The sequence below is a fragment of the Rhinocladiella mackenziei genome (assembly GCF_000835555.1).
Source record: "Rhinocladiella mackenziei CBS 650.93 unplaced genomic scaffold supercont1.2, whole genome shotgun sequence".
NCBI classification, from domain to species: Eukaryota; Fungi; Ascomycota; class Eurotiomycetes; order Chaetothyriales; family Herpotrichiellaceae; genus Rhinocladiella; species Rhinocladiella mackenziei.
In genome coordinates, this window is record NW_013550603.1 from 3,003,385 (window position 1) to 3,020,523 (window position 17,139).

Here is a 17,139-nt window from a genome sequence, read left to right on the forward strand (position 1 = left end):
GGGACGAATGATCCTGGATTGGATTGATAGACAATGAATTCAAGAGCGCAGGAAAATGGCCAGAGTTAAGGGGATGTCAGTCTAAATAAAGAAAGGTAAAAGGTCGGAATTGCACGATGGACAGTTAAAAACTGGTCGTGAACTGCACCCAGATGATGGTACATGAAGGGAATGGGAAATTCATGCAAACAGGCTGGGAGCTGAGCGGCGGGAACGGCAAACAAGGGTTCCTGACCAAAACATCATATCAGTTCTTCAGCAGGAGAAAAAGCCTAGATTCACCTCTTGTATGCTAGCGCAATACTGTACTGTATCACATCTACCCAGAGCATTTCGGTCATTCTAGTGTGTGCCTTGTCCAATCAATTCACGACCAAGATGCGGAGCGCTTTGTACAACGTGAGGCAAGCACAACGGCTGTCTTGGTCGGACGAGTGCAGATGAGCGCAGCTAGTTGGGTTCACATCGCCATTCTGCAGTAACGCACACACTGATCCCGCACCGTCAAATTTGGCCTTGTCATTTCTTCTTCTCTGCCTGTGAAGCCACGCCGTGTTCTGAAAGGGGGGCATACCTCAGGTGACCGGCCACCCTATCAAATAAGGAGATCAGGCTGTCGAAGACAGGAGATCTCGGTGGTTTATGAGGTGAGGGAACAGCTGTTGTGGTGCCCCGTGTGTGGGAAGGCTTCTCAAATACCTGAGTGACCTGGATTTCTCTGGGCCAGGTCATATCAAATGGAGCCGTAGTCCTCAAACGTCCTTGCAACCCCAGGATGAGTGTGCCCGGGTTTGCAAGGGACCTCAGAATTTACTGAGGACAACGCAAATTGACTCTAACCGGAAGTACAGGGTCAATATTGCCTGCTCAACGGCAACATGTACACTTGAGCGTCGGCCTGGTTTGGGTCCTTTGGTAATAGGAGAAGTGGGAGGAAGACAAAAGGTACCTTTGGATTGGCCCCATGGAAATGATACTCCCGTTGGCTCTCATAACATGAGATGATAAATGCAAGGCGAGACAAAGGCGTGAGGCGGTGTATGTCGGTCAGGAGAAGACACATGATGAGATTAGATAAGACGGCTTTTCAGGCTCGGCGCCAAGCCGGAAGGAAACGCCTTCCGCCCTCCATCACCCTGTGGGAACCCCAGCCAATAGGATGCAGAGGGCCGAAAGTGTTGCATGCTGACTACGCTGACTGTTACGGTGGTGACCCATGTCCAATTCAAGGCCGTGGCCGTCATAATGTCGTCTAGTTGTCTACGCCTCAAGCCCAATCCAGCAGTACCCTCCTGGCGGGACTAGATCAACCTTTCCGGAACCTTCCTATACCTCCGTGGATTCTCTCATTTCTGAGGATGCTTGTATCTATTCCCTCTCACCTCCCTTCCTGTGCACAGCCAAACATCCCACCATGCCCGAAGTCGTGCGAGGCAGTCGTGTCAGTCTCCAGCAAGAGCGTGGTGCTTATCCGCCCTCAACTCCTAACCGAGAGCCACGAAATGTCCATTTCAGTCCTGAGAGCCATCCAGCCCTTGAACCCTCCCCGAGTCAAACTCTGAGTGCCGTCGACACCGGCCTCAGTACTGCGTCTGGTCGAAAAAGGAGCAGAGAGTACAAGAGACGGCGAAGTCAAGACGAACCGGAGAGGGATGCATATTATGACAGTCGGGCTGCCACCAAAAAAGAATTCCGAAGACGAGCGAGCACGTTACAAGAATACTATGCTCAGAATCCGACCCTTCTGCCACAGCTTCCTTTTACCTGGAGATATGGCTGGCGGAGATGGAAGTTGTTCTTCACTATATTCATTATGGTGGTGGATGCTTGTGTTGTCCCTATTGTGTTATACTATACCATGACTTTTGCTGGCAACGTGGAGGGATGGATAGGTAAATCAACACCACAACAGGCGTATTCGCAAAGCATTACTAACGCGAACCTAGTTTTCGCTGTCGTTGCTACCATCTGGGGAGGCCCAACCTACGTCGAATTTGCCGTTCGATCCTGGAGACTGATAAAGCCCGAAAACTTTTTCCGGCCATTGGGGACGTCGAATAGATGGGCTTTTGATATTACACACTGGATCCTTGTTTTGACCATCACAGCCGTCACAGCGCTCCTGATTGTTGGCAGCGCGCCACATATCGTGTGGTTACGCGTTCTCTCCATGCCCGGTCCGGCAATCCTCTTCTGTTTGGGGGGCAGTATCTTCATTATCACCATGTGGAGTCTTTCCGGTCGAAAAGCTCCATTCCGAATCAGCTCGACACCGAAAGGCGGTGATGTCTACCCAGGTGTCTACTATATCATTGAGGACATTGTTGCGGTCAATGCAAACGCGGGCAGACCATACCGTGAAGCATTGGCTGCCAGATATAACGCGAGCCCGCGATTCAGAAGGATGATCAAGCAACAATCGCTATTTTGGTCCATCCCTTCGCTGGTCGTCGCCATCGCATGTACAGTCGTTGTTGTTATTCACCCAGTTCCTAAGCACGTGGCATATGGCATTGGTGAGTTTTTGAATGCCCCCTTGGCACTCATTTTACAACAGCTAACCCGAACCTAGGCTGGGGTGTCCCCTTCTTCTGGGCTGGTGTTTGGACGGCGATCGCCATCCCTTGGATTCGACGCGAAATGCACAAGGAAACCGTAACCTGGGAAGAGGACTGCGGCATCGTGCCATCAGAGAAGAAAGCGCACAAGAAGCTCGACCCGAATGACTCGGAGCACGAAGCCACGAAGGAACCAGAACCTGAGCCTTGATCATCATCTCTGACCTCGTTGTACTATTACGCTCGGTACCATTTGACGAATACCGCTGGCCCAATTCTAGGTCGATTTTAGTGTTGGCTGAGAGATTGGGGGAGTTTTTGCCTCAGACGAAACAAAAGCCGGCGCTGGGGGGAAGTCGCGACGTCGTGTTCCTCGAATCGTTTTTAGCGTTGGATTTAAGCCTCTTGCATGTGAGAATAATGGGCGGATGAATAGGGGAATCTTCTTGATTTCAGGCGTAGAAAGAGAGATACCACTTACCAACTTCGAACGGAGACCGAAATAATGACCAAGAGCTCTTCAAAATCTGTTCGTCTTGTTTCTTGTATGAGTTCAGCTCCACTACATGCAGCACGCCATTCGTCTCAACGACGAGTAAAACAAACCTTTCACGAAGAAAATTTCTGACCAGAGGCTCGCAGCACACGGCCCACAAACAACACGCAATCCGCTCGCTCGCTCAAATGCGTCATTCATACACTCTTACACCGACAATTCAATCCCACCGCGTGCCAGACATCTCTGGTTGGTAACGATGCTGAGGCCGGACGCTTTGTATCACCCTAACACTTGCAGATCATGAGGCTGAGACTGGGAATTGGTGCCCTGACGGACAAGCTAGGTGTTCGAGCCGGTAACCCGTCAATTCGGGGCAGGTCAGATCAGATCAGCTCATTTAAGAAGTGAGGGGAGCTGTAGAGGACCGACCACAAAGGGCAATGGGAATGGGAAATGAGAGGAAATACATATCGGCGCTGCGTCCGCAGGATTCCGCGGCGGCCTCACCCTTCCTTGAGCTGGATTGCCCCAGGGGCGCCGGGTGGGGGGGAAGCTTTAGAGAAACGGAAAGTAAGATAGGGGAAACAGAAACAGGAAAGGGCTGATTCAGTTAGCAATGAGCAAAGAACAGAGGACCGTAAGATTTCTGGCGTGTTTTTGGGAACCATTGGCAAGATGATGTTGAATGCGCACAAAGCAGAGCACGACAACCGCATCGAGCTAGAGCTGAAAGTCCTTCGGGGATCAGGCCTCATCAGCTCGACGTCAGCTATAGAGTAAGCTCGCTTAGATGCAGTGATTTGAGCCCCCAACTCCTGAGGCTGTGAGCACTGATCGGTACTGATACTAGCGTCTACAGTAGCATCTCGGCTGTAATCATTGGGACCCAAGCAGACACAGACACCAACTCTCCCTCTCTGAAAATGTCCATCCTGACGATGCCATGCCTGCTTCTTTACTTTATTTCCGGTAAACAATCCTCTTGAAACTAAAATGCAGTGTCAAAATGCCTCGCTCAAACGTACTCTTGAACCCCCTGTCGTGTTTGGCCGAGTAATCCCAATCGCGATCGACGATGCGAAACGCGATATCTTCATATGGCGGACCCGACATGAAGCGAATGATACACGTATCTTCTTCACCCGCAGGAGCCATGGTTTGGCCCTTTTTCCGCCCGCCCTCGCGTATAATTTTGTAGGTAGGCGCCTTGGTCGGGTCGATCAGGTCTGGGTAGAAAATGTGGAATTTATAGCCCTGGACGACTTTTGGAGGGGGTTTGTCGTGGTCGTAATGTGTTTGATTGTATTTGTTCCATTCGTAGCCCATTTGTACGCGGTTGAAGTATTTCGGTTTCCGGGGCCGGTATTTGCCGCTCCAGAGCGGTTTGGAGTCTGGTGATGTGGTGGGCACTTCTTCTTCACCGGCGAAGATCTCCTCATCCTCATTGACGCCTTTGGCGACGTCACGGTCGAAGAGTGCTTTGGTGGTGGAAGAGTCGTCGGCGGAAGAAGTGTGGTCAAAACGGCTTGTCGGATCGGGGGGTTGAGATTGTCCTGACAGACGAGGCTGAGATGATATCTTCGGAGCGGTCGCAGTTGTTGTCTTTGGCGCCGGCACATAGCCCATCTGAAGGACTTTCCGTCTGCTTGCGGCAACATTTTGTAGAAATGTGTTTTCGTCGAAAACCTCCAAGCCCTTATCTTTCGACGGAATTTCCAGTAACGGATCCGGGTCCAGATCTTTGGAGTATTTGAAGGGCTCCGGTGCTTGCGTAGTGGCATTGCTCAGCTGCTGCTGAACTTGATGTGCTATCAGCTCATTCTCTTTCCTCAGTTGCTTCAATCGCGAATCAAGAACATCTTGATAGAGCTTCTTGAGCGTTGCCTTGGCCTTCCAGACCAATAAGCTGTCAAGCAGTTGCTGCCAATAATCTGTGTCAATTGGCTCATTTGACTCCAGTTTCGTCCGTATTTGGCCTTCCAAAACTTCCAGCTGCTCATACGTCTTTGGGCCCAAAAGTCTGTCGATATCAGACGCGACAGAACTCACTGCCCTTCCCTCAGGTCCTAATGCTCGCAGTTTTTTCTGTCTGTCCTTGCAAATAATCTGCATCGTACGCCAGTAATCTCTGTTCTTCCTATTTGTCTCCAAGTTCATATAGGTGTCGATATCCTTGCGGAGATCAGAAAGCTGTGGTTCGGAGAGCCCATCAAAGACGCTGTTTGGGTCCATAAACTCAAGGTCGTTCTCTTCAACTTCATCATCCAAGGCAGTTCTCGTAGGGTCAACGACTCGAAGCGTCACAGCCAGCCAATCGATAGGTTTTGCTCGGCCCTCTTTGACTCGAATCTCTGCCTTTTTCTTGGCCTGCCTTAGGACAAAGTCATCTTCTTGGGCCACCCATTGCCTCATACGCTCGTCTTCTTGTAGCTGATTGATTCTCATTTGATCTTTATGGGACCATCTCTGCTGTCGCCCGTCGTCTCGTCTTGACAACGCATCTCGTTCTCGATAATGTCTTTGACTTTGGGGATTTCGCCATGGCGATGGGGACCGAGACCGCTTTCGCTGGTGGTGGTTAGTGTGATCGTTCATTTCGAAGATATTTTCCCAAAGAAATTTTCTTCGAGTCAAATCGCAGTTGTCGGAGCCTGTCGCCTAAACCTCGGCTTCGCTTAATGCAGCCAGCCACAGCTTGTGGCCTCCCGCCTCATCTGTGGCTGCGTAGGTCAAAAGTATCCCCAGCCTCCCCATCATCTACTATCACGTGAAGCAAGGCTGCGAGAAATTGAATCGCTCAAATTCAGAGGCAAACAAGGTGTAGATATGTCACAAATAGGTAGGTATCGAGCAGCGGAAACCTAGGAGGACTACCTGTATCAGAAATTTGAACCCATATAATCTATCTTTGCCTCTTCGACGAAGATATTTAGTGACAGAACTCGCTGCCACAGCAAAGCTGAGCATATCAACTGCTTCGGCCCATTTCAGGTCCACAGCAACGCTAGCCAAAATATAGGCCTCAACCCGCTATAGGGGCTTTGTATGTGCCAAGTAGTGACTGAGGCCTGAAGCAGGTCGGAATCAATGTCGAGGGTGGCATAGCACCCGCGGTCCTCGCACCCTTTGACAAGCGTTTTGAACAGGGCATCGGCAATAATAGGGAGAAGGCAACCCAGTCATGATTCTTTCAGATGGTAAGCTTGGCTTTCATAGGTGTTCCAATGGCAGACCCACATACCCCCCAGTCTCCTTGGGCTGCATGTCTGTCAGACGGGCGCCCGCTCTAAAGCGTTGACAGTCGATATTTCCATCCTCACCAGGGGCGGAACACCCATCACCCGAAGAAAGGGCCTACGGGGTTGCGAATACCCTCTTTGAACTCGGCGTATGGCTTATCTTCCAGCTTCGAGAGTTGTTATATCTTGAGCCTAGCTTCAGGGAATTCGTCGGATAGCAGTCCAAATCCTGGTACAATCGCGGTCCAACCCCAGTCTGCTGTTTGTCGGTCCAAAATTTCCACCTCCAAGGCATCTCCAGGTTCTACTTCACGGACGTAAACAGGGCCAAAGGCAAGGTCAGAAGGATGATCAATGATTCGGGGAGTCTACCACCTACTTGATAAGTACCCTAGAAGTTGTTGGATTGGGAGACAGGAGTATGATGGCCCGCGCAGAGGGAAGGATCGCTCACTATTATGATTGGGCATTCCCAGCCCGGGGAAACCCCCTGGACATTATTACACAGGAATCCTGTATCTTCTAGCCCGATGTCTGCGATATCCGTGGTAGAGCTGGAGTTTCACTACTAATACGAAGCACGACTGTTTCTGGCTGAGAATATGGTCGGTCCCTTTCTTCTACCGAACCAATACATGCAATGAAGCCTGAAGATTTGTCTCAGACCTAGGGCCCGTCCGAAGGGATGACCATGCCGTTCTATTTCCTGGAACACATGAGACAAAAGAACCTTACCAAGCAAATATTTGTGGAGATAGCCCCAGCCGACATATCTGGGGTATCCACGATCACAATCATTTTTCAAGATCCTTGGTGATCAATGGACCCTTATAACCTTTCTAAGAATTTGTCAGATGGGGAAATTCCCGAGTCTCTGTGTCATCACATAGGGTCTTTGGGCTTTCGGACGAAAAGAAAAGAAACTTCAGATTTCCTCTCATTGGATTGTTCTGAAAAGTACGGGGAGCATTAGTTCAGCGCACCTGCATATGACTAGGATCGGGTTTACCCCAAAGCACGATCGAGATCCACTCGGCCTTATTCCTCCTCCTTATCGCGCATTAATGGGACAGGAGCTTTGCATAAGCTCTCCTGCTGGTCCTCCGACAGTCCCGGGCGGCAGGCCCTCGACCTGGGAGATAAGTATCTCAAACCCCAGTCATTTCACTCTACGCCTCGACCAGCAACCGAGGTAGCCCTCAAAAATTCCTCCTTGCATAATGTCGGGACCTCCCTACAACAACCTCAAGTATTACACAACCACCACGCCCAATGGTTTGAAAGGCGCCATTGTCCTAGAGGAACTAAGTCTCACGTACGACCATCAGCTCATCGACATCACGAAGAGCGCGCAGAAAGAGCCCTGGTTCATCGAGATTAATCCGAATGGCAGAGTCCCTGCCTTGACGGACGGAGACCTGAAGGTCTTTGAGTCCGGTGCTATCATGCTATATCTGACCGATATGTACGATCTGGACAATACTATTTCGTACAAGTATGGCACGCCAGAGTATTACGAAATGGTATCGTGGCTGATGTTCCAGATGGGAGGAATCGGGCCGATGCAAGGTTCCTAGACTTCCCTTTTCGCTACCACTGCTTTGCAATTGTGCAGACTCATTGTGAGCAGAGGAACTGACACCGTCAATACATGTAGGACAATGTCACCACTTCCGCGTCATGGCCCCGGTTCATTCTTCCTACGGGATCAAGCGCTACACGGATGAAACGAATCGGCTCTATGGCGTGCTGGAGTCGCGTCTCTCCCAAGCCGACTGGCTAGCCGGAGACAAATACACTATCGCGGACATCGCAAGTTACTGCTGGATTCGAGTAAGTCCACTAGTCCTCGACTTCGACCTCAGTGAGTGGCCGAGTGTGGAGAAGTGGGTGCAGAAGATCGATGCTAGACCTGCGGTGGCGAGGGCGAAGAAGATCCCAGCGTCTCCTCGGACAGAAGAGGAGTTGAAGGTATTCTTCCGGTCGATGAGGGATCGACTTGATGCCATGAAGAGCTCTGAAAAAGCAAACTCTTGAATTTAGGACACGCTCTCTCTTTTCACGCAGAAACGGATATACTCTACCTTGGATAGCACCCCATAGTGGCCAAAACTGTGGCGGAACATCAAAGTCTTCCAGTAAATTGAGCAAAGAATCCCAAACAATCAGATCGGCCCCTGGAGAGTCGAAGATTGCATTCTCCGTAAACTCCTGGGTCCTGACGTCGTCGTGAGAAGGCCGAGATGATTGACCCGTACCAGCAGCGGTAGCAGTACCGTTTGCACTATTAGCGAGCCGTTCACTCAACAACTGCATCTTATCAAGCCCAAGTTGGTTTTTCAACCATCTTATCGTGTCCCATACAATATTTGATGCCATCCTTGACGTGTGTCTTGAGCGTAAATCCATTCCCCTCCCTCCCCAACGGGCTTTGACTCAGGTACGACATAATCATGCGTGTTCTAGTCAAGTGCTCGTCCCTAACCATGATGCAATCATTCCAAGCTTACCCGTTGTTCCTAATGCTATGGTATAAGCGAGACGGGACTTAAAAAAAAAAAGTTGTATGCTGTACCATGCTCTTTGCCGGTGTCGTCAATGGAGCCATTGCCTACAGTCTCACCAATAGTCTAGATGGCGTCAAGGGATGGCTACCATGGAGATAGATCTTCTCGATCGGAAATGGGAAGCGCACTCACTAACCGGTCATCGGGTCTCGTTGCCATAGGTGTGGGCATAACCCTGGCGTTTTATCCTCCCCTCTGTGCCAGAGAAGGCCGGGTTTGCTAATCTGCGAATAATGGTCCTTTATTGCTGTGTAAGCGTCAGTTTCTCATGCTTCGGAAGTCTCTTGTCGAAGATTCTGAAAGTCTTGGGATATTCTGGCATTGAGGGCCGCTTGTATATCATCCCAGCACAGGCAAGGCTGCCAAGTGCCAGGATCTGCGCATCACAGTTCTGTGGGTCACCGGAATTGATGCCTTTCCATCCTCTTCCAACAACCACCTTATTCAGAGCGCCTCTCCGGCATAGGTCATAGGCTACTTGGATGCATGCCGGTCAATATCGCTTATCATACAGCGTCAAGAGATCATGTAAGTGGTGCTTCTTCAGTCATGAGGCCAGGCACTGCGAATGAAGGCTGGCAACAACTCCAGCTCCCTTCTCGACGACAATGTCCTAAACTCTTCTACGCATTCACTGCTCAGAAGGACTCATTCACACTTCTTCTAACTGACCTGATATCTTTGTGGAGCGTCTCATTGGACAGAGACGATATTATCACAGAAGCTGCCCGCCAGCATGCGAGTATCGATCCATCTGCCTCAACTGACCAGTTTGGGGTCTTACTGTCCAGAATCCGCGAAAGCCTGAAGGAGGGCAAGAATGCTCTCGTCAGAGAGGATGGAAGGGGCACAGATATCCTACTTCTCCGGACAACAGTCGAACTTCCACGCCCACTAAGACCCTTGGAATGGACCTTCAGGCTCGAACCCCAGAATGCATCTGAATTGGCTGAACACATCCTTCGCCCCAGTCTGCATGAAATATCCATATCTCACGACAAAATCGAGTCACTACACCAGATCATCAAAGACAAGGACCACGTAATTTCGCGGCTGCTTGATAGAATTGGCAATTCGGCCGTTGACCTGGGCTTAATCTTTCCCGGTATCACAGGCTTCACTCCACACAAATACGGCCATGTCTCCGTCGCAGACGCCAAGAAGTATGTGCCAGGGATGGCTGCTTTTGAAGAGACGTCATGGTCGGAGCGGTTCTTCAAGGACGAAGGGTACGAAGGCGCTGACCGCACCGGATTAGCCAATCTCGTCCGTGGCTGTGAAAAGTGCTTTGCGCATACGAAGTCTCAACATGAAAGTTGGGTGAAAAGTCTCTCGTCGTCAGGTACCTTGGACAATAATGGTGACAACGGCACCCAGTTAAGGGCGGCTGCAAGGAAAGCCTCCCAACAACAGCAAGACCCTGGTGATGATTCAACGGACTCCAACGACGATTTTGAGGTAAACGGCGCAATACCCCTACGTCTGTACTCATCATGAGTCTAATTCGTCACAGAGACAACCGACGCCTCCGCTCTTGAAGTCAAAGAGCCCGGAGACCAGAAAGACGGCGCAAGCAGAGGCAGAAGATAATACCGAGGAGGAAGTACCCCCTTCCAGACGAACGAAACCTTCCAAAATCGGCAGCCTAGCTCGACGCAAAGTTATCAAGGCGTTTGGAGGGTCTAAATCTGGTCCTAAATCATCTTCTTCCGCAGGGCAATCCTCTTCGCCGCTTCGCCGTCAGTCAGACGCATCAACCGCCACATCTACTGCCACTGCTTCAGATGACCGCTCCGATTCAGATTCCCAACCACCGCCAAAGCATCAAGACACTACAACTCGATCCAGTCAAAAATTTAGATTGGGCACGCTGAGGAATAAAAAATTCCCAACACCATCACATGCAACGCCTTCACCGTCTCGCAGCATCTCACCCGTTGCCCGCGCAAGAGAACAATCCGAACAAATTCAATCTCGTCCTCAGAGCCGTGGCACTGAATCCGAGGCACACTTGGGTCTAGACGGGCCTCATACTTTGTCATCACCACGGCACCGCCTGGGTCGTCTTGCTCAGAAGCCCGCTACAGCAAAGCCCAGCAACGAGCAAAGCGCAAGCGTCTCGCCAGAGCCACAGGATGAATCCTATCAAAGATCCCCCACAGTAGCATCGGCCTCAGTTTCGACTCCGAAACGGAGACTCGGCAGACTAGGCGGTCGCAAACGGCGAGAGACAGGCTCTTCCACTGGGCCTTCGCCGGAATCGAGTGAGAAGAAATCCCGGACAAAAGCTCGCGTCGACGTCGAGATGAAAGACACCCCTGCCGACGATGAAGCGATTGACTCGGATGCAACAGGTTCTCCATCCCCGTCTCCGTCCCCTTCTACATCGAAACGACACGCAAAATTCGCACATCATCCTGAATCCAATGCAGGCCCGAGGTCAGCAGCTGCGGCGGAGCCAGAGCCCGCACAGCAAGGAGAGAAAGCAGAGGAGAAAGAGCAAAAGCCTAAAGAAGAAACGGAAGATCAAAAAGCTGACCGTCGACGCATGGAGCTGAAACGTGCACTCGCGTCCAATGCTGGCGGCAAGAAGAAACGGCGGTTTTGAAAGTTTCGAATCGTACGTTGACTTTTGTACCTGACATCACCTTCCTTCCCCTTCCCTCCGCTTCAACTTGAAGCGTTGCACAGTGACGTGGCGGCGTAGAAAAGACCAAAAAAGGGAGAAGTCCATGTCGGCTTGGCCTAAGTTTTGTACTCACTGGCAAGCACAAAGAGATATTTAGATTCGCCTGGACTCTGACAAATAAATATTCAGTTGTGCTCCTACAATGAAGAAGAGGCACGAGAATGAAGGAGGGAAAGAAGTCCATGGGCTATCTTTGCTAACTCGCTAGCCTGCTCAAGTTCCCGGTCCTCTTTTGGCGTGGACGGAAACGACAACAACGGAAAGCAGCGCCATTAAACGATGTCGATATAATATGGCGTGGATGGATAGAACAGCAAAAATCCCCCGAACTAAACTCGGCCCTCATGTGGCACCCCGTTTTCTCCATCGCCGTGAGGCCCATATTCTTCCTGGCCAAATTGAAAAAAAAAAAAAAATTTACCTGCTCAAATCACACAGCCAAAATTTCAAATGCTTTTCCTTACCTCGACCATGGCCGCTCATCAACTTTGTCAATTTTTTAATTTCGTAACGTATTTCGCCCGTCTCAATTCATCAGCCAGTCATGTTGTTCGGTCCGTCATCCGACTTGATTTGGTTTGTGACCGTCTTTTGTGCTCGTGCCGTGACTCTACCCAATTGCTCAACGCCATGATTAGTGTGATGTGAACCCTCGAAAGTAATGTGCAAGAAAAATAATTGTAAATAGGATAGACAATGCCCATCCCGGCATCTGAATAAAGGTGCAATGTAAGCCACTCCAAGCAAACATAACACAGACATCCAGCTTCCCACAATATTCATCCCACTATGCTCTCATTCCTTTGGCTCAAGGATGTCCTGGCGGCTTGCCAGGATGGCCATGGTCTTGACTAATTTGAGAGCTGTCGGATCTCTCATCAGTATCCCCGTCTTGATCATCTACTGGCCAGCTTGCCCGCAAATGACTACTCTCGCTGAAATTGACCCTCTTATGTCCTTTGACGAATGTCTTGTCTCTCTTCTTAGCATGCTCGAGTTCTTCTTCACTGACGCTGGCACTGTCGGCCTCGGCTTCTTCCAGTGCCTTCTTAGCCCTAGTCCTCAACTCGGCAGCCTCTGCAGCGGCCTTCTGTGCCCTAGACTGTTTTCGCCACATGCTGGAATACTTTCCCCCCAGAGCGATCAGTTCTTCATGAGTGCCACTCTCAACGACGGTGCCATGAGATAGTACAAGAATCTGATCAGCATTCACAATCGTGCTAAGGCGGTGAGCGATGATGATCATCGTTCGCCCTTCAGCGAGAGTGCTGAATGACTCCTGGATTTTCTCTTCCGTCTCGGTATCCAGAGCGGCGGTTGCCTCATCAAGCATGGTGATGCGTGGATTTTTGAGAATGGTTCGGGCAATCGCAACTCGTTGACGCTCACCGCCTGACAAACGCACCCCTCTTTCACCCACTTTAGTATCGTAACCATTGGGGAATTCCATTATCCGGTCATGGATCGAGGCAGCTTTGCAAGCGTTGTAAATATCTTCCCGGGAGGCGTCTTGATTGGCATATTGTAGATTGTACATGATCGATTCATTGAACATGTTGCAGTCTTGCGGGACGACTCCAATGAACTTGCGCAGAGAGTCGATTGTGATATCCTGGACATCTTTGCCATCAACCTTGATTTGACCAGATTCGGGATTGTAGTAGCGGAAGATCAACCTCATCACGGTACTCTTCCCGCCACCTGATTCGCCCACGAGAGCCGTTGTCGTCCCCGGAGGACAGTGAAATGATAATCGGTCGAGGGCAGGTCTTCGCTTGTCATAGCTGAAAGTCACATTGTCGAAAATGATGTCTCCAGAACAATCATCTACGGTTTCTGCTCCCTCGCGATCAACCACATGGGGCTGCTCTTTGAATAACTCCAACATCCTCTCGGCGTTAATCAGATTCGACTGGATGGATCGGTAGAATGTTCCGAAAAAGTTCAAAGGACCCTGTAATTGCGCCATGTAGGTAATGAGGAGCACAAAATTACCCACGGTCTGGTCACCCTGAGCGACCTCAAACGCTTCTATGAAGCTGGCAACCAGCAATGCCACCATGAAGAGCGCACCCTGAACGGTGTTCATGTACGCCAAAGTGACATCGACCCAGTACTCGAAGCTCTGCATGGTCTTGATGGCAGATTTGTAGCGGTTGAATTCGTACTCTTCGGCGTTGAAGTATTTGACGGTGTCCCAGGAATGGAGAGAATCGTTTTTGACTGCTTCCATTTCTCGATCGGCGTTGACGTAGTTCCGGCGCAAAGTCACCCGCCACGAGGCAAGGCGGATGGTAACGTAGATGTAGAGAAACGTGACAATAGCCACAACCAGACCGAGGTAAGCGTCGAACTTGATCGTCAAGTAGACCATGGCCACAACAAGATCAAAAACCATGGGGCCGACTTGAAAGGTGGCCATTTCCAGGAATGAGTTGATCGAACTCCCCTTGTTCAACGCTGAAATCAATTCACCCGTTCGCTTACCTGTGTGAAATTCCGCACTGAGACCGTGGACATGTTCAAATGCGGCCGTGGAGATGGCACGGTATGAATACTGCTCAACCGGGATCCAGAGAATTGACCTGGCCGCCGAAAAAATGCCTTGAGATCCCTGAAGCCACCTGAACAGGATATACAGGGCAATGTCGAGCCAAGGTGCTCGGACGCCTTTGCCATCGTCGCCAGATAATGCGTCTGTAATTTTGCCCACCATCACGGGAACAAAGACATTGATCACCCGTTGTCCCACCATGATGAGGAAGCAGGTCCCCGCCAGAAGCTGCAACTTCAGTGACTTCTTGGGCCAGAGATATGGTACGAGGAGGAGAAATCCTCGCAAATACGCGTACCACGTTATATTGGGAACTTCGGTTGGTTTGGCCCAAGCATCAACGTGCTCTTTAGGTTCCGAAGTTGTGCCATCTTGGTGATTGCCATGAGCATGTCCATTAGGCCGAATACCTGTTTCCGTAGCCGTGGCATCAAGTAAAGGCGTCCTTTCGCCGGATTCTGTGGAGTCGGAAACCTTGGGTTTGAACACGTTGATCTTGACGGTTAGGAAGAGTAACGAGAGTCCAAGGAGCAAAACCAGCCGGACCAGGTTGACGATGACCTCGATGGTTTCCCCACCAGTAATCGATTTTCTGTACTTTCCGCCTTGTTGATCCCCAACTCGAGGCTCATGATGAGGTACGGTGTAAATCTGGAGGCAGGCAACGATGATGACCACCTCCAGAGGGATAGCAGAGAGCCAAGTGACAAAATGGACAGTATTGGGTGAAGGCTTCGTATCAAGAATAGAGATGAAGACCACAAGCCAGACGAAGGTCGAAGCTATCACGTAGATCTAGGTTGTGTACATTAGCCATATAAAGAAGGGCCACGGATGAAAGAGATGTCATCCACATACCACCGCATTTTGGCCAGGCCACCATTCATCCTTTCGATTCAACAGGGTCTCAAAAAGGAGGAGGCCGGCATTTGCCAGGAAGGTCAGGATGATACCCATTTGACCGATCTTGACGACTGTTTGGGTTCCACTGGGTAAGTCCTTAAATGCCGCAGCTTCTTTGACTTGATTGGCGGATTTCCGGCGGATCGGAAGAGGTCTTCCTCCAGGCCCACGCATGGAGTGAATCTTGACCTTGTCCCCGTCATCGGGTGCGGTTTTGATGCCATGCGTGACGAACGCAATGAGAAAGACAAGTAAGACGACGGCGGGGTACGCTGATTTGGCGACATTGAGAACCCGGAGACAGGTTTGGATAGCAGCAAAATCTGGTTCACCATACATATTCCTCAAAGCCTCGCCACCAGCAGGATTGTATGCAAAACAAAAAGGAAACAGCCGCCCAAGGATTAAAAGATTCGAGTTATTAGGTTCTCTCTTATTCAAATCAGGACGCAATGATAGTGCAGGAGTGGTGTGGCTTCCCTGGTTTCCTTCTCGTCTGGGTGAATGCGGGACAAGGCCGATTGTCTGTGCTGCCTCGGTTCCCCTGAAGAAAAGACTGACGATCAGGGTTGGACGTGATTGAGATTGTGGCTGATTAGAGGGGAAACAGTTGTTGGATACCGAATTTGAGCGAACGACAGAAGGAACTATTACAAACGAGAAACAAACCGATGTGTGGAAGAATGAAGTAGCGATTGTGGTTAAAGTGAACAAGTGATGGTTCAAGTTTGTAGTTAGAGTCGATCGTGATAAAATGACGACGTACAAAAAGAGGCCTTGAGGTGGCGAGCCGGGGGGAGGGATGGAGGTGGAGGCGAAAGCCGGGAGGCAGGTCGGGTAAAGTTTTCGCTGTGCTGCACCGGTCGGTCTCGATCGCGCTTGTCGCGTGACAAGAAACTTTGACTATGGGTAGTGCCAATGGGTCAGTCTGGTTCAGTGGTGACCGTCTGGTGAGCTGAGTCGAATCTGGATATGGCGAGTGAGCGAGTTTCGGTCACCAGAGACTCGTGAATGGTGTCCTCCGTAGGCTCGAGTAGTGTAGATGGTGGAGTCGTTCGCCGAAACCCGTGTGGCTGTCTTTGGAGGGAGGTGGCACAGCTGTTTGGTGGGACTCAAAGAGCCGCGGAACGAGGCAGCGGATCACAGGGCTAGTCGGTCACTAGGAGGGGTATAGACCGCGTAGTCAGAAATACCAATGTCAGATGGCGGATTTGAGATGTTCGATTTCAGCGGGTGAAGTGTGTAATATGGAGGACAAGAGATGTCAAATCGATCTGGGAGTAGAATTGGTCGTGATACCCGATGGGAATGGTCAACCTGGGTTGACAGAGTAACAGATGCCGGCCACGAGAGTGACACAGTGTATGCCCGACAAAGATGAAGGCGGAAGTGGGAGGAGGAAAAGGGAGGAGGATTCTGGAGACGATGCTGGAGAAATATATTCAATTTGGCCATAACGGGTAAGAAACGGGTTAGATTTTGCAACGCGCAGGCACAAGTTGAGAAGGCCAGGAGATGACAAAGAAGACGATTGATTCGGTGATTGAAGGCTGGATGGATGGATGCTTGACTGGTTGACGGGTGGACTGGACCTGAAAGTTCGGAGGAATACGTCGAGTTCAGGAATACATGAATGGATCAATGGATCGAGAAAGGAATGAGAAGGAAGTCAAAGAAAAAGCGCAGGCTGCTCACCGCCGCCTCAGCGAGTATCTGTCGATGTCGCCGTCACTGCGTGTGCTAGCGAGCTATCCCGAACTGTGTGCTTGTCTGTCAGCCACGACGAAAACCCAAGTTGCGAATAGCAAGAGAAATGCCGTGGGAATTGTGTGCCCAAGTACCAACGACTCGTCCGGAAGAAAAATAATAGTTGTTAGTGCCGAGGTTAGAACAGCTCATCTGGAGTATTGGCTTGCAGAACACCTGCATCCCCGGAATCGAGGCTTGCCCACTATGTATTAGCATAACCAGGTACCCATAGGTGCTGGAGGTACTTTAAACCCCAGGGTACCTACAAAATTGCCGGATGCTTCCACCAGACTGACCCACCCGCGGGCATCCAATTGAAGCCTTCTTCATCCGTCCCGCAAGCGACCACTTCCTCCGAGCTCTGCGTTCCCTCTCTTTTTT

General features: G+C 50.5%; 5 protein-coding genes across 5 annotated transcripts; 3 read left to right on the plus strand and 2 right to left on the minus strand.

The window, feature by feature from the left end:
- Positions 1–1,414: 1,414 nt before the first annotated feature.
- Positions 1,415–2,769, plus strand: Z518_02856 (uncharacterized protein; the record flags this gene model as incomplete). The annotated part of the gene is made up of 3 exons (XM_013419882.1): positions 1,415–1,892; positions 1,947–2,516; positions 2,573–2,769. 3 exons carry the CDS (start codon positions 1,415–1,417, stop codon positions 2,767–2,769), a joined length of 1,245 nt encoding a protein of 414 aa, XP_013275336.1.
- Positions 2,770–4,017: 1,248 nt separating this feature from the next.
- Z518_02857 (uncharacterized protein) lies at positions 4,018–5,652 on the minus strand (the record flags this gene model as incomplete). The annotated part of the gene is made up of 1 exon (XM_013419883.1): positions 4,018–5,652. The coding sequence occupies one exon, from the start codon at positions 5,650–5,652 to the stop codon at positions 4,018–4,020; it is 1,635 nt and encodes a 544-aa protein (XP_013275337.1).
- Positions 5,653–7,516: 1,864 nt separating this feature from the next.
- On the plus strand, positions 7,517–8,333 carry Z518_02858 (uncharacterized protein; the record flags this gene model as incomplete). The annotated part of the gene is made up of 2 exons (XM_013419884.1): positions 7,517–7,865; positions 7,954–8,333. 2 exons carry the CDS (start codon positions 7,517–7,519, stop codon positions 8,331–8,333), a joined length of 729 nt encoding a protein of 242 aa, XP_013275338.1.
- A 1,079-nt stretch (positions 8,334–9,412) lies between these two features.
- Positions 9,413–11,471, plus strand: Z518_02859 (uncharacterized protein; the record flags this gene model as incomplete). The annotated part of the gene is made up of 2 exons (XM_013419885.1): positions 9,413–10,321; positions 10,377–11,471. The coding sequence occupies 2 exons, from the start codon at positions 9,413–9,415 to the stop codon at positions 11,469–11,471; spliced, it is 2,004 nt and encodes a 667-aa protein (XP_013275339.1).
- An 889-nt stretch (positions 11,472–12,360) lies between these two features.
- On the minus strand, positions 12,361–15,348 carry Z518_02860 (uncharacterized protein; the record flags this gene model as incomplete). The annotated part of the gene is made up of 2 exons (XM_013419886.1): positions 12,361–14,901; positions 14,965–15,348. 2 exons carry the CDS (start codon positions 15,346–15,348, stop codon positions 12,361–12,363), a joined length of 2,925 nt encoding a protein of 974 aa, XP_013275340.1.
- Positions 15,349–17,139: the final 1,791 nt, after the last annotated feature.